The sequence below is a fragment of the Peromyscus californicus genome, unplaced genomic scaffold, assembly GCF_007827085.1.
Source record: "Peromyscus californicus insignis strain IS unplaced genomic scaffold, ASM782708v3 Scaffold_10__1_contigs__length_136768540, whole genome shotgun sequence".
Classification (NCBI taxonomy): Eukaryota; Metazoa; Chordata; class Mammalia; order Rodentia; family Cricetidae; genus Peromyscus; species Peromyscus californicus.
This window is the reverse complement of record NW_026294391.1, coordinates 116405677-116425649: the sequence shown is the minus strand read 5'-3', so window position 1 is coordinate 116425649 and position 19973 is coordinate 116405677. Positions and strand designations below refer to the sequence as shown.

General features: G+C 39.7%; 1 protein-coding gene across 2 annotated transcripts in view; it reads right to left on the bottom strand.

Annotated features, from left to right (window-relative positions):
- The window catches only part of Slc9a6 (solute carrier family 9 member A6), a 60852-nt gene that overhangs the window by 21387 nt on the left and 19492 nt on the right, over positions 1-19973 (bottom strand). For both annotated transcript variants that reach the window (XM_052739755.1, XM_052739749.1), the window contains exons 6-10: positions 19098-19203; positions 11597-11738; positions 9087-9192; positions 8741-8829; positions 5522-5635 (exon numbers count right to left, since the gene is read on the bottom strand). In XM_052739755.1, coding sequence (XP_052595715.1) covers positions 5522-5635; positions 8741-8829; positions 9087-9192; positions 11597-11738; positions 19098-19203 — 557 coding nt within the window. The remainder of the gene's footprint in view (positions 1-5521; positions 5636-8740; positions 8830-9086; positions 9193-11596; positions 11739-19097; positions 19204-19973) is intronic.

Sequence of the window (19973 nt, the reverse complement as noted above, 5' to 3'; positions counted from 1 at the left end):
AAACCCTGTCTCGAAAAACCAAATAAAAAAGAATCATATACTCATTGCTGGGCATAAGAGGTAGAAGCAGGAGGGCAGGAGTTCAAAGTTGGCCTTGGATGAAAAGTGAATTTGAGGCTAGCCTGGGCTACATGAAACCTCATTCCCACCCCACCCCACCCCCCAAAAAAACAATGAACAACAACAAAAAAATTCACCAAAAAAGGAGAGAATGAAATGCTTGTTGATGGAGTTGTTTTCCAGGGAAGTGCTAGTTAACAATACTAGCACTGGCATATAGCCAGGTACCTCGCAACATTTCAAGCGAATAGTGCTTACACCACGGTGGTCCCGTACAATAATGGAGCTGAAAGATTCTTATTGCCTAATTACATCTAGCATAAACAGACCTACTATGCTGCCCCTCATATACAAGAACAGCACACACAATTATGTGTAGTATACAGTAGCTGGTAATAAGTGATTATTATTGGTTTTACATATTTACTATATTATGCTTTCTGTCATTATTTTAGTGTATTCTTTCTACTTACCAAACAAAGAGTAAGTAGTCTGACAAGCTTAGGTCAATTCCTGGGACCCACATCGTGGAAGGAGAGAACTGAGTCTTAAAAGTTGTTCTCAGACATCCACACATAACCCATGGCATTTGTAAAGATAAGTCTACTGTGAAATAGCATGCAGCAACAGCCTCATATATCTCATGTTTATCAACTGTTCTAACTGTATGGACAAGCTTCTCTGAATAACTGACTTATATCATGTAGGTTTATGTAAATGTATTCTATGATGCTCCCACAATGACAAAACTGCCTGATGACACACTTCTCCAAATGTATCTCCACCTTTAAGCAGCACATGAGCATCTACATATACTGCAACTGAACAACTAAACAACTGAATGGAAGATGCTAGCAGTCAAGTTCTTTATCCTGGGAATGGAAGTGTACAAACCAAAAGAGAAGACAGTTGACTGGTAATGGTAAGAGCTTACAGTTGGAGACATCAGTACAAACTCATGACAGGAGATGCCGATGGTTACAAACAGAAATATTTATGGATGTGTGTATATGTACATGACCTACTATACACATGAATAACACCTTCCTCTGTCCATGGACAGGGTCTAGAACAGTGGTTCTCAACCTTCCTAAGGCTGTAGCCTTTAATACAGTTTCTTATGTTGTGGTGACCCCCAACCATAAAATTATTTCATTGCTACTTCATAACTGCAATTTTGCTACTGTTATGAACTGTAATATAAATATGCATTTTCCAATGGTCTTAGGTAACCCGTGAAAGGGATGTTTGACTCACAATGGGGTTGTGACCTATAGGTTGAGAACCACTGGTCTATAAGAAAGAACATCCAGTATCCTAAGTATACCCAAAGCCCAGATCTTGGTTCCCAATACCATCTTCCCAATAAGAGGAACCAGAGCTCCTTGGAGAAATAGATAGTTCTTGGGTATAAAGTGCACAAAATGAACAGAGGTATCTTATACTTCCAGAAAGTAAGAAGTGTTAAAAAACAAAACCCAAGTCCCCAAACCACGATGACAAGGCATGTCAAATGGAAGCAGGGGTCTACCAAACAAGCTTCTAATGGCTAAAGTTGGGACAGTTTGAACAATAAAACTTTAAAAAATGTTGTAAATAATCCAATATATAAAATAATAAATAAGTATTGTTCAAATAAATGATGCCAGAAATAAACAACTGGAGAAAACATCAAGTGAGGGAGAACAGATAAATCTCCTATGTAAAGAATTACAAGCAATTTTGTAAACATTTAGTCTTCGGGGAGAGGAACCCTAACTCCACAGTCCCTAAATGTGGGCTGCATGGGGTGACTTCTTTTCCAAGCAGGACAAGATAGAAAAAGATGAGCAACCCTGCAATGGGGAAACTACATTAACGTGTTAATAAATACGTGTCCTCGACACAATGGCAACGACACTTCATTTCCCTAGTATTCCTCCCAAAATACCTGTTACTCAGTGTGACCTTGAAATAACATGAGACAAATTTCAGTTGAGGAACACTCTACAAAACACCTGGTCAGTACTCTCAAATTGTTCAGGGCTCACTAAAATTAAGGAACAACTGAGGAACCGTTAGTCAAATGGAAGCCAAAGAAATGTACACAGCAAATGTAATGTGCTGTCCTGGGTAGGACCTTGATATAGCAACAGCATGCTAGAGGAAGGCCATGAGACTCAGGATGAGCATGAAGTTGAATTACTGGATTGCTACAGGCATGTTCCTTGTGACAAATGTACTACGCTGATGTGAGGTGCTAACAGGGAACTGGGGTGGGGGCTATAGGACAGCTTTCTGTGCTATCTTCATTATTCTTTTCATAAATGTAAGATACACTAAAATTTAAAATGTCTTTGGAAGTAATTCCATTAGAAAAAAGAAAAAGAAAATGTAACAGCAGCAAAAAGGCATGGGAGGCGGTGTGGCAACAGCTGCTAGGTTTCAAAAATCTGTACCTAGTCTGTTCTTCTAAGCACAAGACCCTCTTCCCCTTTAGCCCCAATTTTTGAGTACATAGCCACCCAGATAAAGAGTATGATTCTTAGCTTCCCTTGCAGGTAGGTGTTGCCAGCATTGCTATGTGCAAGTGGTGTGTACACTTAAAGATAATTAGGAGGCACAAGGGTCAGACGCCATGGACCACAAGAACTCGGGTAACTCCCTACGGAGAGCAGCACCAAGGCTGCCCAAGTTCATAACAATTCCATAGTCATACAAGCTGAGACTTTTACACAAGAAATAAACTTCTGTCTCATTTCACTCATTTCAACCTGGGTCAATTTGAGTCCTTGTCACACAAAACCAAATATAACCCAGGCTACCAGAGACAGGACAGCTTTGACCTGTTAAGAATCATTTTTTTTTCTTTTTTTTTAATTACAATTCCCTCTCCCACCCCTTCCCCCACCTCCCCCTCAGCCTACTCCACATTTACTCCTCCAAAAGGGTAAGGGCTCCCATGGGGAGTCAGTAAAGCCTGGTACATTCAGTTGAGGCAGGACCAAGCCCCTCCCCGCTGCATCAAGGTTGAGCAAGATGTCCAACCACAGGTAATGGGCTCCAAAAATCTAGCTCATGCACCAGGGACAGATCCTGATTCCACTGCCAGGGGCCCTCAAACAGGCCAAGCTACACAACTGTCACCCACATGCAGAGGGCCTAGTCCAGTCTCATGCAGGTTCCACAGCTATCGGTCTAGAGTCTGTGAGCTCCCCTGCAAAAAGAATCATTTTCATAGATTCTTTATTGATAATCTCAAGTCCTAACAAACTCAGAAACCTTGCAATTATTTAACCTTATTTCTAGGTTAACTACTACAGATTAAACTACTGCGGCTATTCAAAAAATTTCAACTAGTGACGAGCTCTGAAGCGATGTCTTCAGGCTTAGGCTCTCTCTTATTGACAGGACTTTGCTGTTTTGCTGGAAGACTGCAGAATAGCATTTCAATAAAATCTCACTTTCTAACATTGATCTTGTGTGGTTTTCATTTTTTTTAATTTATTGCTCTCTCTGTCAGAATCTGGATTAAGTGTTTTTAATGCTTCTTTTGAAAATCACTTATTTAAGTATTCATTTCCCTGACTGCAATCTTTCCTTCCACATCTCAAGTACCCGGTTCTGATGGTCCAGCTCCCTGGGCTCTTCAGTCCAAAGACCACTCTAGTCTTGCCTCTGATGGTCAGCCCCCTTCTTTCTTCACTTCACTTCTTTTCCATGTTGTAGAGACACTCTTCCCACAGTCTACATCTATTTTGTTCTTTTCTCTTTCCATCACACTCACTCAACAAAACCACAAACCTCAATGGGCCCAATGTTTCTTTTGTCCTGTGCTTACTGTTAAGTCTTCCTGGACAGAGTCACACGACACGGAAGATTGGTATCTTGCAAGTATCTATTCCTCAAAGTCAAATGGGTCCCCATTTAATGCTCAGCAATCGGACTGCAATTCTTTGATTGATTTTCTCCTAACTCTCCATGACTACTTCAAACTTTCTATCTTCCCCCAAACACTTATCTGGGGGAGCCAGCCTCCAAGATGGTCCCTAATGACCCCTGCCTCCTTTTATACTGTGTGATCCCCACTCACACTGTACCACAGTTGGTCTGTATGACCAGCAGAATATTGCAGAAGTGATGATGAGATTTCCCTTCCAACATTGGTCTATAAAGGGTACCTTGGCTTCCATCCTTAGACTCTTTCAGCTCACTCACTCTGGGAATCCATGCTGAAACTTCCTCTAAGGCTAGGTCCTGCAGAAAGATGGTCCTTTCTGTTGACAGCCATATGAGTGAGGTTGTCATGGCTCCTCCAGCCCTAGATCAGTCCTCAGCACCATACCAGCAAACCATATCACTGTAAGGCTATGGAGTCAGAATCACTCAGCTAAGATATTCCAGGATTTCTAACCCCCAGATACCATGTGAGGTAAAGAATGGTAAGTTTCCAGATTATTTCTTACACAACAAATAACTTGTACACCTGGCTATCCTACTCTCAGCAGGCAAGATCACTTCCTACTTTATAATACAGAAGCCTTCAGCTAGGAGCTCCACTTTCTCATCATATCTCCTTCACCAACTGGGGAAGCTGCCCTGCGCAGAGGCCAGTTTCTCTATAAACTCCAGAGTCCACCTGTCCCCATCTTGTCATGAGGATGTCTTTCATGCTCTCAGATCCTTTCTTTCAAGTTGCTTTTACTTTTTATTTATTTTATTACATTTATTATTCATGCCACCAAGTGTGGAGGTCAGAAGTCAACTTGCAGGCATCTGTTCTCAACTTCCATCCCAAGGGTCCCAAGGAATGAACTAAGACCGTCAGTCATGGTGACAATCATCTCTACTGTCAGAGACACTTTGCCAGCCCCTCAAGTTGGCTTTAACGGTGAAAGTACTCATTTATATGACAGAGAAAAGACGGGAAAGAATATGGCCTTACTCAAGTTTCCTCATCTTTGCCGCACTGCCCTGTGCCATAGATGCTAACTCTTCCCCATAGTCAAGCTTGCTCTCTCTCCTTTAGTAACTAAGGACAGTTTTTGTTCCTTCTGTTGTGCTGTGCTGGAGACGGAAGTCAGGGGTTTCCTAGGGAAGCAGCTTGCTGCCAAGCTACCCCACTACTCCACTTTCAAATTTGATTTTGAGACAGGAGTGTGTTACGATGGCCTGACACTTCAGATCTTCCCACCTTCACAGCGGTTAGTCAGGTGGCACTGTGCCTATTGATGGACAAACACTTTTACCTTTGAGGTTGGCAGAGAGGTAAGAGACTTCTGTCATTCCAATCTGTCACCATTTTTGTGCAATAAATTCAAATAGAAATAGAATGGGAAAAATGATTAGAATGGAATTGGGGAAAACAGCTGATATGCTTACTTGTTTTCTCAGAAAAAAACCCACACATTTAAATATTTTATCAACCACATGAAGATCTCAATTAAAATTGTTTTCAAAACAGACACATGATAAAGGATACAAATGCTCCTACTACAAATGTTGGGTTGAAGACATGGTTCTGGAAGGTGAACAGCGTCAGCCCCATGTAGGAGAAGATGAAATTCTCCGCTAAGAAATTGAGAAGCTCAAACAACTGAAATGAAATTTAAAAGGTTCCAATAAGTAAGTGTCACACTGAAAACGTGAGTAACAGACATTTTAAATATGTAAAGCCCATATACACACCTGAAAGCATGTGACTCAGAGGGGAATACATGTAGAGATGGTGTTTCCAAACCCACAGAAAGAGCCAGAAATGGTGTGCCCTCCTGTCCCCCAGCAGCTCCCTTCTCAGTCCTCATCATTGGCTATTCTCGTCCAAACCCCATGTTTCTTTTGAAATGCCCTAGCCTAGCTTCCATCACTTTCTGTACATGATTCTGAAGCCTAAGTGGCAAGCACTTCATGCCCATTTCTCATCTCCACCGAGTGAGTCTCACTTAAAATGAGTTTCAAGATACTTTCCTCTACAAATTACAAAACAGTTCAGCTACTTTTGCCCTGGCGGAGGATCTTGCATGACCACTGTTATATCACTGGGTGCTGTCTGTCACCTTTACTTTTTCACTAGGTCTTAGCTTCTATTTTATGGAAATAGGGCTGCTCTATGACAGTATGAACCTAGCACCCTCCCCTGATGCCTGTCAAGGTCTACCCATTCACATCCCTGTTTCCACTGCAGGGGTACGAGAATTTTCCAATAAAGTGAAGGCCCTCCATCAGCTCTACTTTTCCTTGACCTTTCTCAGGAGCCATCTGCCCCACAACAACAGGAAAGATATCTGAGCTCGGAGTCGAAATGCCTAGGCTTAAACCACATTTTCCCCTACTTGCTAGCTCTATGGCTTTGAGCAAATTTGTTGGTGTTTTTGTTTTTTGTTGTTGTTTGGATGGGATTCTTGGAACAGAGTTTTACCATGTAGCTTAGGGTGACCTTGAATTCCAGATTATCCTCTTCCATTTCCTAAGTACATGTGTTTATGTGTGTGCTGTGTTGTGCAGGCACATATATCACAGAATTCATGTGAAGTTCAGATGTCAATCTCAAGTATTAGTTCTTGCCTTCCACCTTCTCTGAGACAGGGTCTCTCTGTTGATTTTTTTTTTACCGTTTTGGATAGCAGGCTAGCTGACTGTCAGGTTTTTGAGACTTTCTTGTCTCTGCTTCCCATCTTCTTTTAGGAACGCTAGGCTTATAGACACTCACGTTATGCATCCAACTTTTACATGTATTCTGGAGATTTGAAAGTCTCCACACTTGCACAGCAAGCTCTTTTACCTATTGAGCCAGCTCCCCAGTTCCTAAGTGTTTCTATTACAGGTACACACCATGCCTGGCTTACTTACTCTTTTTAAAAGCAGAGTTAGAAATGTTTTTTAAAGCAGAGTTGGAAGGTCTGGGGATACAGCTCAGTGGTAGAATACTTGCCCACCAAATAAGAGGCCCTGGGTTCAATCTCCAAAACTGCACAAAAAAGCAGAGTTGGCTTATTACCCCAAATAAGGGCAAACATTAAAATAGGTATATATTTTTCTATGAATGATTTAATATATTCTATATCCTATTTGCTTGCTTAATGGCTGTAAGTACAGTTTCTTTCATTATTACTATAAGCCTGATTACCATACTAAGTAGAGACTCCATGCACACCATCACATTTTGATCTCATGACTCAGGACGAAAGTACTATTATATCTCCATTTTAAGAGTACAAAACTGAAACACGGAGGAATTCTCTAACTTCTTCCTGATCACATAGCCAGAAAACAGTAGAATCAGTGTTGAGAGCCACAATGGATCCAGAGTCTCAGCTCTAATTCTGAATGCAGGAACTGGCAAACCCCATGAGGTGCCAGAGAGTAAATATTATAGGCTTTGCAGGCACAAAGTCTCTGTCACAACTCATCTTGGCCAGTTTAACACAAAAGCTGTATAGGCTATATATACATTAAAAGATGAGTGTGGCTCTGGCTTGAGAAAACTTTAGTAATGTACACTAAAATTGAGTTCCATATAGCTTTCATTATTCAAAAAATACTCTCCTGAGCTTTTCTTAACCATTTCAAATTATAAGAACGTTCTAGTTCACAAAATAGCCAAGACCAAATTTAACCTAAGGACTACGTCTGTTTCCACCAGGCCACCCAAATCGTTCCCATCCTTTAGATGCATCATTTCTACTACGATAACATCCAGTTCCTCCAGTCTCAAACTGTTTACTGTCTTCCCAGATGTTTTGTACAATGTAGAATTCCAAGTCCACGCACTATGATTCCTTCTGGTTATATGTATTTTCTGTATGCAAGTTTCATGTCACCAACAAGCTCTTGGCTTGCTGTTTTTATGCCCTACCTTGCCACCTAAAAAAAGACCACTCTCCTGGCTATTTTACAGCTGTACATTCAGTGTACTAAATTATTTGACAAAAGGGATTTGTAACCTCCATATAAATGCTCTGGAGGGGGAGCCTAATTTCTTTTGCAGTGTTGGGGAAAGCATGTAGCTTGAGGAAGGGAAGGATTACTATTTTGCTTTACTATTGGTCCTTTCTAGACTCAACTCACCTTTTCTAGCCTTCTGCAAAACTGGAAGTTCCTAGTTCTTACTACCGTCATCCAATATGCCCACATTCCTATTGTAGACATTACAGTTCATTTATTAATTGGTCTTCTATGTCTCCTAAGACAGAAAAACAATACGCCTAATTCCGTCAGGATTCTTTTCAGGTAGCCTGTTCATGCGGTGCCCAGTCAATGACAGCCCGAGGCTCCTGGAAGGAGCAGTAATACAGGGCCTGAATGAAGAGTGCAGGAAGCTTAGTCTCTGTGTAGCTCAGCAGATCCAGATAAGAAGTCAACCTTTTCTACACTGCACAGCCAGCAGAAACTCTGATCAAGTCACAGTGGGCCTTCAAATCATTCCTCTTAGCAGCCACTGGATTAGGAAGATACTAAGAGAAGGGGAAGCCACTTGACTAGCTTTCAGAAGTCCAATCCTAACAGCCTCTGGTTACTCTGCTGACCGACTGCTGCCCTAGAAGCTGTTATCCTGCAACCTGCCAGCCCCATCCATTTCTAGAGTCAGGGGAAGAGAAGACATTAGTTTGAAATGATCACAAATATTTAAGTTGAAAATTAAAACCTTTTGTTTTGCCAAGAGAAGGAAAATGTTATTCACTGTTTATAAAGTTTCTCTTACCTGCTTCGTTCTGTGCTGAGACTCTGTGGACAAATTATTGTACGTATAATGTGCCTGTGTGATTCCACAAAACAATACTGCAACCACACCTGCAAACACAGAAAAGGAGGGCTCCTAAATTTTAGACAAAGTCTCCTATTTACAGACGTAGATTCCATGCATAATGTTGACCTTTTCATTTACTTTGACTTACTTCGTTGGGAGGAACGAATTCCTTGCATTGCACCTCCACCTTGACTCCCAACCATGATGAGTATGTTCAAACACTAAAGGAGTTGGTTGACTAGGAAAGGAGCCCTCTAAGTCACTCCTCATCGGGGCTTACAATGCAAAGAAAGTCACCTACCTGTGAAACCCCAGGCTTCAGCCAAAAGGAAGGTGCTCCAGGACATCAAGAAGAACAGACCCGTCTCCAGCAGCTGGAACTCCCTCAACTTGGTGAACTTTGTCACGTAAGACTGTTAAGCTTGGTAACAAGATCTCATAGTAACACACAAATATAACTAGAAAATAATAGTCAATTCAAGGTAGTTGTGAAAGTTCAGGAAGGGTTCTTGAGCCTCTCTAACACAAAAGGCACAAAGTAAAATGGTAAGAAATTCTTAGAATGAAATCTTATGGAGCTGCCCTCCTATCCGTGAGAAAATCTCACAAATTAGATGTTCCTACTGATTTATGAGTATGACATATTCTGCCTGAAAACACATAATAAAAGACAGAGATGAGGTCAGCACACTGAAACACAACCATGCCAAAACTCTATTCACTTGGGGCCCAAAGCATGACAGTTTCCATAATTACAATTTGCATTTATAAAAACATGTAACTTCCACAGAGTTTCACATTTATTTGATCTTCTAACTCATCTGCAATACAAAGCATTCATCCCATGATGAAGAAACTAAGGCACTTCACTCTATACTAATCTAAAAAAGTGTATGCTGGGTGATAGTGGAAGAGCCTGTGCCAAGTTATGATAAATCTAGGGCTAGAATCTAGAGTCAATTCATAAACTAGCACCATAATAAATAATAAACAAGATACACTTCCTAGCCCTGAAGATCTTGTAGCAGAGAAGAGACACAGCCTGTACTGGCTCCCTTCAACCCCTGTTTTTTTCCCTTTATGCCTCAGTTCACTAATTAAAAAGCCATGAATGATAGCTGGGCATGGTGGCTCACACCTTTAATCCCAGAACTTGGGAAACAGAGACAGGAGGATCTCTATGAATTCAAAGCCAGCTTGTTCTACAAAGCGAGTTCCAGGACAGCCAGAGCTGTTAACACAGAGAAATTCTGTCTCAAAAAACCAAAACAAACAAACAAACAACTCAGGAATGTACTCTCTCCCAGCATAAAACCAAGAGTATTCAAAAAGAAGCACACCTGTGTTTTACATGAAAGCGTCTTAAAAGATTTATAGTTGGTTGAAACTGGAGAGATGGCTCAATGTCAAGGGCACTTGATATTCTTCCAAAGGACCTGAGTTGGGCTGTGAGGGTGGCTTACAACCACCTATAACTCAGCAGCTTTTGGGGAGTCAACATCCTCTGCTGGCTTCTGGGGACACCTGCACACATGTGCCATACACTCACACATACACAGAATAAAAAAATAAATTTTCAAAAAGATTTATAGCTAGTCCTACTCACTTTTCCCAACTTTCCACTCTCCTACACTGAGATCCAGGGTTCAAATGTCAAAACCTCTATCATACTTGTGTCTGCAAGGCAGGAGCCATGTTTGTCTTATCTTTGATTCCCAGACTACGGCATCTGGATTGTAGCAAGCAATCAGCAAATGTCTCCTGAATGAATATAAGAATCATTTGCCTATATTTCTCCTGGCTAGCTAGTGACAGTATCAGGACTACAACTCAGGTCCTTTGGACTCCCAGGCCAGGGCTCTGGATGAATACATATATGTGCTCACCCAGGAACCACAGTTTCTGTTGTCCTGTTAAGCACGGAGAGAAGAGTGACAAAGATGACCAGCAGCAGAGAACACCCAAAGACTTTGGGGAGTCTATTTACTTCACACCAATTAATCTAGAACTTCAAAATCCATCCTCAAAGGGATAGTTGCATCTAGTCAAAGATTCTTGCAGTGACAGTTTAGGGGCAGTTTAGCATTGTGGTACAGGACAGCAATTCTAGCACTAAGTAGGCTAAGGCAGGAAGATCATAAATTTGAGAACAGTCTCAAAAAAGGGAGTAGGGGCTAGTGAGATGGCTAAGTAGTTAACAATACTGGCTGCCCTTGAAGAGGATCTGGATTTAGCTCCAAGCACCCATACCCTCAGTGGCTCCAGTTTCAAGGGACCCAACATCCTCTTTTTGCCTCTGCAGGCATCATGTATGCACACAGTGTACAGACATACATATGGGCAAAACAGACATATACATAAAATTAAATTAAAAACATAAAGAGGGGGTGAGGGATGGGGGTACAGTTCAGTTGGTAGAAGGCTTGCCTGGCATGCACAAAGCCCTGGGTTTAAGCCTAAACACTGCACAAACTGGGTATGGTGGTGTATGTCTATATTCCTAACACTTGGGAGGAAGAGACAGGAGGACCAGAACTTCCAGGCATCTTCAGCTCCATAGGAAATGCAAGGCCAGCCTGAAATACATGAGACCCTGCTCCCCACACACATTTTAAGGCACTGAGCCTATGCAAAACAATGGAATTCATTAAGTGACGTGTAACAAAGATTGCTTCTTGCTTTCAGAAAAACTTCTTGGTTAAAAGATTAGTAACAATAAAAGTAATTCCAGCCATGGAACTAGGAAGAACCATGCCTCATTAAACTACCTCAGTAGGTTAAGAAGACAAAAGAAAGAGAATAAAAGGATATTAAAGCTGTCACCACTCCTGTAGCAGCACCCATTGCAAAAGATCCACTGAAGATCCCAAGGAAGATTCCAATAGACTTGAACATGGCTGTGACATCAAAGGTGTGGCTATTGTCTCCAGCTGGTTGGTATGCCACTATTGAGCTAAAAAAAAAAAAGACAAGATTGCTCTCAATTCTAGTAGCAACTTTTACTTTTAAAATATTATCCAAATCTGGATATAATAGCATACACCTGCAAACTCAGCATTTGAGAGGCTAAGGCAGGAGAAACTCTGGTTCTAGGATAGCCTTGGCTATACAGTGACAAACTGCAACAACAAAAAACAAAAACAAAAAAATGGAAGCATTTTCTAGTATAGAACTTCAATGACAAAATCAGAAGAAGAAAGAGACTTCCAACTGTTGTGGGATGTCTTTCTGTACACTGTGAATATGGGTTGCTCTGATTGGTCGATAAAGCTGCATTGGCTTATGGCAAGGCAGCTTAGAGGCAGGTGGAAATCCAAGCAGACAGACAGGAAGAGAAAAGAGAGGCAGGGAGACGCCATCCTGCCATCCAGGGAGCAGCATGTAATGGCACACAGGTAAAGCCATGGAACACGTGGCGACATATAGATTAATAGAAATGGGCTGAGTTTAGTTATAAGAGCTAGTTAGCAAGAAAATTGACCCATAGGCCATGGCCATGCAATTCATAATTGATAAAAGCCTCTATGTATTTACTTGGGTCTGAGCAGCTGCAGGACCAGGCAGGATACAGGAAAACTTCCAGCTACATCCAACTCTTTCTATGTGAATTACAAAAGGCTACAAAAAAGAATCCTGCAGTATATACAGCTAGCAAGAAAACATAGCTTTCAGGAGCAGACCACTGTAAAGGTCTCTATTTAAAAGCTGTACCAAGCCTCCTTTTCCTCTTCATCCTCAATACTGAGCTTTTCTTTCTTTTTCTTTCTTTCTTTCTTTCTTTCTTTCTTTCTTTCTTTCTTTCTTTCTTTTCTTTCTTTCTTTCTTTCTTTCTTTCTTTCTTTCTTTCTCTCTCTCCCCTTCCCCCCTCTCTCTCTCCCCTCCTCCCTCCCTCCCTCCCTCCCTCCCTCCCTCCCTCCCTCCCTCCCTCTCTCTCTCTCTCTCTCTCTCTCTCTCTCTCTTTCTTTGTCTCTCTCCCCCGCCCCCGTCCCTCCCTGTGTGGTGGCACATGCCTTTAATCCCAGCACTCAGGAGGCAGAGCCAGGCGGATCTCTATGAGTTCAAGGCCAGCCTGGGCTACAGAGTGAGTTCCAGGAAAGGCGTAAAGCTACACAGAGAAACCCTGCCTCGAAAAACCGGAAGAAAAAAAAAGAAGAATTATCTGTTCTGAGTGCTCCAAAACCCTACTATACTAATGAAAATAAAGAAAACCCTACTTGTTTCCTGAAGAGGCATAAGAATATAAAGAACATTGCTCAATATTCAACCCCATTGCATATGTCCTCTTATGGAAAAACTTTTAAACTGCCAGAATGGGCCAAATACCTAATATGTATTTACTCATTAAAACAGACTTCTTTAGGCAAATGGGCTCAAAAGGTCTTCCAAGGAATTAGGACCCACTCTGGAGGACTTTGGGCATACCTAGCTGGATCCTCCACCCTCAACTTAAGAAAGAGTCACTCTGAACCAGTCAAGCCAGGCAATTAAAATGAACAATCTCTGTTTTGAACTCAAATTCCAAAGCTGGTCTGAAAAGAGCTTCTTTTATAACAGTCACCCGAGGAAATAGAAATGACCAAGAAACCCACTTTTACCAGAAGGGCTCCGCTAACAGTGTTTACTCTTTCTTACTGAACCACTTCTCATCTCAGCTAATTAAGGCACCAGTTTCATGAACAGTACAGACTCGAAGACACTATACAAGTCATGTCAAAGAAGAGGGAAAAAAAACACATTCCTAAGAACATAATGAATTCACCCTGAGCTTACTACAATTATTTTCTGGTTCAGGGCTAAAAAGTGTGTTACCTATACCATGTATGACAAGTTCTTTTTATATCTCCCAGATTAAACTGTTAAAAACCAAGACCAAAATATGATTTCCTAATTAGTATCTATTTCATTAAAGCACATCAATTTCTAGTAACAGCATTAATAAATTTCTAACACTCAATCTGAGTTGAAATTTTTATACATTTGTGTTTAAAAGCTCAAAGTAACTAGATCACTTTGGAACTAAAAGAGTATATATTGTTTTAATAAATGTGAAATGGCTTTTAATAGCACAATAAGTTTGCATATACATAAAAGGTCACACCATTGTAAGTGTGTGCAGTGGAACACTCTTTGTACACTGTAAATTTGTATTACTCCCATTGGTTAAGAAAGAGCTAATTGGCCTATAGCTGGGCAGGAAGAGATTGGGTGTTAGAGCCAGACTAGGAGAATGCTGGGAAAAAGAAGGGCAGAGTCTCAGGAGTTGCCAGCCAGAGGCAGAGGAAGCAGGACATGTACAAAATGAGGTAACAAGTCAAAAGCTACGTGTGGCAGCAATAAAGGAATAGAAATGGGTTAATTTAAAATGTTAAGAGCTAGTTAGTAACAAGCCTAAGCAAGCAGCTTATAATTAATAACAAGTCTCTGTGGTTATTTGGGGAGCTAGCTGGTAGGACAGAACTGACTGGTGGGACAGAAAAACTCCACCTACAAGTGTGATATGACTATGCTATGTAACATTAGAATACATTCTACAGGAAGAAAACCATACTTCTCTACTGCAACGTAGCAGGAATCTTAAAATTTCTTATTAATAAAATTAAACCTGAGCCAGGTATTGGGTTGAACACTGGAAGATCAGAGAGACAGAACAAGCCACAGCTAACCTCACCTGGCCAACTTCTCAACCTTCATCCTCTTTGATAATATTTGTTTTCAAAATATTCAATGAAACATAATATGTATGCTCTGCCTCCTGAAGTTGCTCCCTTTGGATTAGTCTAAATTACAGTTTCACACTAATCATTATTTTATTCTTTAATCACTAAAATAAAGAACAAAGGGCTGGAGAGATGGCTTGTGTCTTCTGTTTTAGGCAAATGCTGGCCTCTGGGTTGAAATCTTGACTCATTTTTTTCCATATAAGGACACATTCCATCTTGTAGCATAAATATTTACATGAATACTTTTCAAAAAATCCTAATATTAATGCAACATATGGTTCAAGAGAAAATCACCCCATCATCTACTGCCTTAACAGATGTGTCTTTTATCCTTCTGTATTTATTTTCTCTTTTTGTCACATGCATAATGTTTTGAATTCTTTATGAGTCATGGTTCCATAAGTACTTTAGTCTGGCTTTGAATTCACTGTGTAGCTGAGGATGACCTTGAATTACTGATCTTTCTGCCTTCACCAGCCAAGTACTGGGAATACAGGTATGTACCACCAGGACTAGTTTTAATGTAGTACTAGGGATTGAACCCAACACTTCATGCGTGCTAAGCAAGCAGTCAATCAACTGTGCTATATACCAGCCCATGGTTTTGAACTCTACTTCTTCAATGAGCAATGAAACAAGAATTACAAAACCAAAATATTTAAGAATTTAAAATGGTATTAGCAGCATAATTTATTTAACCATTTGCCCATTGCTAGACTTTAAAAGTTGCTTCTAGGGCCTGGGGATAAAGTTCAGTTAACAGAACACTTGCCTAGCATACAAAAGGCATGCAAAAGGCCCTGTTTTTTCATTCCTGTACAACAGAAAATGAAAACAAAAACATAAACTGGACTTTCAAAAACTGCTCCTAATATTTCTTTCTTCAGCAGCATGGAAGAATATCTTTGTGACTTTTATATATTTTGGTCTACGCCTTTGTGCTATTTTCATCAAAACAGAGCATTACTGTAGCTACAAGTCTTTTTATGTGCTGATCAAGTGCTTCCAAGACAGCTTCCATTTCTGGAGAGAAATATGGCAATATCGCTCACTTTTTAAAAGGTTATAGCCATTGGTGCTGTGGGGTGGTCTTTCTGTACACTGTGAATATGTGTTGTTACTATTGGTTAATAAAGAAGCTGTGGCCAGGCGGTGGTGGCACATACCTTTAATCCCAGCACTCAGGAGGCAGAGCCAGGTGGATCTCTGTGAGTTCAAGGCCAGCCTGGTCTATAGAGCGAGATCCAGGACAGTCACCAAAACTACACAGAGAAACCCTGTCTTGAAAAACCAACCAACCAAACAAACAAACAAAGAAGCCGTTTTGGCCTATGGTAAGGCAGGATAAGAGCCAGATGGGAAATCCAAGAGAGAGACAGGGAGAAGAGGGCGGAGTCAGGGCAGACACCATCCAGCTGCCCAAGGACCAAAATGCCAGCAGACTGGTAATGCCATGGCCCCATGGTAAAATATAGATTAATAGAAAAGGGTTAATTTAAGATGTTAGAGCTAGCTAGCAATAAGTTTGAACCATAGATCAAACAGTTTGCAATTAATATTAAGCCTCTGACTGGTTATTTGGGTACCAGCAGGCAGGGAGAAAAGCTTCTGGCTACATACTGGCCTATAAATTTTACTTTAAAACATATCTTTGGGATCAACAAGATAGCTCAGTGGGTAAAGGCACTTGCTGCCAAGGCTGATGACCTGAGCTCAATTCCTGGAACCTACATGGTGGAAGGAGAGAACTGGCTCCCACCAAACAGAAACATAAATAAGTTCCAAAATAAATTTTATAAATTTAAAAGGGTTGCCTTAATCTGTTAATTGCTAAACAATTCTCTCAGAAAGGCATTCTCTCCACACAAAATTGCCTTATAGAATATAAACAGCAATTACTAAACTAAGGGGATGCAATACAAGTAGAGTATACTTAACACCCTTTGAAACACATCAAAGGTGAATGCAAAGTGAGTGTCAATATACCACTGAATACCTCCCTCTAGTAACCTCCATGGCCAGGCAACACAAGTGCTTTCCCTCTCATTTGGGGGCAGGAACTCGTTTGCTCAGCTCCATCGACACATCTATAGCTTACAGCTCCCCTGTTACAATGGTACCTCCCGTGAAGGCTGCAGCAGAGATGGCATGAGTTAACAATTCAGAAAGGTACTAGCTATGTATTATCCTTAAGAGAAAGAAATCATTCAAATTGTTTTCTAGAAGGCTTCATTCACTCACAGAACCCAATATGAGAAAGGCTGCAATGGAGGAGTATGGCCCTTTGTAAGAACATCCATGGAAAAGCCTTTTCTTTTGAACATATTTCTTCATCACTAAAACACAAATGTTTTCGATGTTCGATGTATACATTTTTCTTAACACCGGTCATATGCTAAAGTTACAAAAATGGGTTACTTCATTGATGGAAAATGTACGGCACGGTAAACAACAGTTTAAGATAGGAACAGAACAGAACAAAGATTTTTTTTTTTTGGACTCTTAACTCATTAGAGCAAAAAGAAAGGAATGCTTATCAGCAGATGATTAAACAGTAAAATAATTGTCTGGAGTAGCACTTAGGACTGGGAGTCTCATGTGTACTTATATACTAGAAGCTTCAATGATCTTTATCAAGTCATGTTTCTGAAATACATAAATTAAAATTACACTATCCATCTATTCCTCCTTTTATATAGTATACAACTTTTATTTTGTACCTATCATTATTGAAGGTACTCACATTTAGCATCAGCATCAATATTAGTTATAGCCATTAGGTTTCATTTCTTAATTTAGTTATAAAAAATTCTGGCAATAGATACAGCAGGGAAGGAAGCAACACTTAAACATAGAGCATTCACAGAAAGGGATTTGAACTTTAAAATATTGCTATCCACATCATTGAAGGGGTTAGTGTTTTATTTCTGAAAGGGTAATTTCTCATTGCACAGTAAGGCAACAGTGGTAGTCGGGCTGTGCAAAACAGAATCCGTGACTTATGACTCTTGTATAACTAACAAAGTAGAAGTTAAGGAGAGAAGTTAAATTAATGAGAAAATGTAAAGGGCTTTTTCTTCTTCTTGCTCATGGCAAGTTTTAGCATAAGGTGAAGGTAGCTGCCCATATGATTGCATATGTCCTTAGTTATCAGGGGTACAGAACATCTTCCACCTGCAAACACCTTGTAACAACACATACAGCAATTTCTATACTTAGATAAAAGGCATTGCTCATTCAACAATTATCATCAAGAAAAGTACATTTAAGACATCTAAGATAAAAACATTTCTCAAGTGATTATGGTAAATAAGAAAAATGAATTGAACTACAATATAGTTTCTCAATTATCAAGCTGGCAAAAATATAAAATCTAGAATAATAGTTTACTGGGGAAGCGCTGAGGAAAGATAGTCTCATATCATGGTAGTTCAAGTATAAAATAATACAATCCTTTGACTGGCAACTTGCTAATATTAAATAAAACTAAAATTGCATTTGTCCTTTAAAGCAACCACAAATCTCAGTCACTTCTGAAATTTAATCTACCATATACCTATGCCTATGCCAATTGAAGAAAGCTCTAGGTTAAACACTTCAACTTCCTTTGGGAAAGCAAAGGACTGAAAGTTTTTCAAATATCCAGTAGTAAAAGATTGAGGGAGAGAAAAAAAAATTACAATGCAGTTCACAGAGAATACCACAAGCTGCAAAGAATAAAAAAATCTTTTGATGTGAAAATATAGCTAGAATATACCTATGTATAAGCTACTTCCAAGATAAAAATTGAGTGGCTAGGGATGTAGTTCAATGCTAGGGCACTTACCTAGCACACACAAGGCTACAGGTTCAATCCCCAAAACTGCCAAAAGTTAAAAATAAAAACAGAAATGAGAGGCAAATAAAAATATATCCCTATCTGTGACTGGATTTGAAGAAACAGTGAGACATGAAAGAAACTTTTTTTATTAAACAGTTCTCAGGAGCAAGGAAAACAAGGATTAGCGTGTAAGAACAGAATTTCTCTTTTTTTCTTTTCTATTTTTCCTTTTTTGGTTTTTCAAGACAGTTTTTTTGTGTAGCCTTCACTGTTCTAGAACTAGCTCTGTAGACCAGGCTAGCCTTGAACTCAGAGATCCACCTGCTCCTGCCTCCTGAGTGCTGGGATTAAAGCTGTGTGCTACCACTGCCTGGCAAAGAACAGAATTTATATACAAACCTTTTCGTGCAATTTTGAATTCAAAACTTAAACCTAAGTAAAAATGTATTTGTGTTATAATGTTAAAACAGATAATAAAATTACAGACATTAAAATGACTATTATATAAATACATGGCCAACAAAAAAGCAGAAGGAACAGTCCTGGATTTTTATAGGAATTATTTTGATATGAGAATATATATCAATTTTTCTTTCATTTTTTTCCATGCATTTTTCCAAGTTATCTATAAAATGTATGTTCCTGCCAGAGCAAGGAAAAAAGACTCATTGTTTCAAATATTTCTAGTCATAATGTACTTTAACAACTGACTTTCAGCAGCTAGTACCCTTGAATGTACCATTCCAAGTATAAAAAGAAAATTGACACTCACGAGGACAGCACTATGGCAACGGCATCATTGAGGACACTTTCGCCGAAGAGAAGAGCATAGAGTTCAACATCAACTTGAAGTTCATGGAAGATGGCAAGAACAGTCACTAGGAGATAGAAAGAATCAGAGGAATATTTAGACATCACAAACACAGCATATGTCCCTCAACAGCTGTTAGACGGTGTTTGGAAATTCATATTTTCCTTTCTAACATTCTCTTACTGAATTAAAGATTTAGTAATTTTCTGACACTATTTGTTCTTAATTGGCTACATGCAACACCACCTTTCTCAAAAACAACTGAAAATAATCTTGAAGGACTGAGTTGGACTACCGTCCTCATGCAAATTTGAAGAGTCTGGTTTTGTACATTTATTTTCTATAAAGAGTATATTCAGAATTTTTATAGACTAAGTAGCACCTAATCTTTAATAAAGAAGAAAATATGAAAAGCATCTCTTTCTGTAAACACCCCTTCTCCCTTGGAGCTTTACAACTCACTTCTACTTAACTTGCAAATTGAAACCATACCAAGTTTAGTAAAGCCCTCAGGAAATGAAAATGCACCTTTAGCTTTTTGGTTGGCATAAGATTTATGACCAGAATAATAGCTGCCATATTTAACTGATGAAGAAGCCAACTATCAGGATATTACAGGGTAAGAAGGATAGAAAACACAACACTCCCTTCTTTTGGGGAAGCAATTATATTAGATTTTTAGAAAATCAGATAAGACTGATAAGTTACACCGTAACTTTCATTGCTGGGTCACATATTGCTCACCCATTAAATAAATCCAAGCAGATATGAAAAATTAATATAGCCAGAAATGAGAGCATTTTCAAAGAGGAAACATAAAAACAGAAAGCTTGTGTT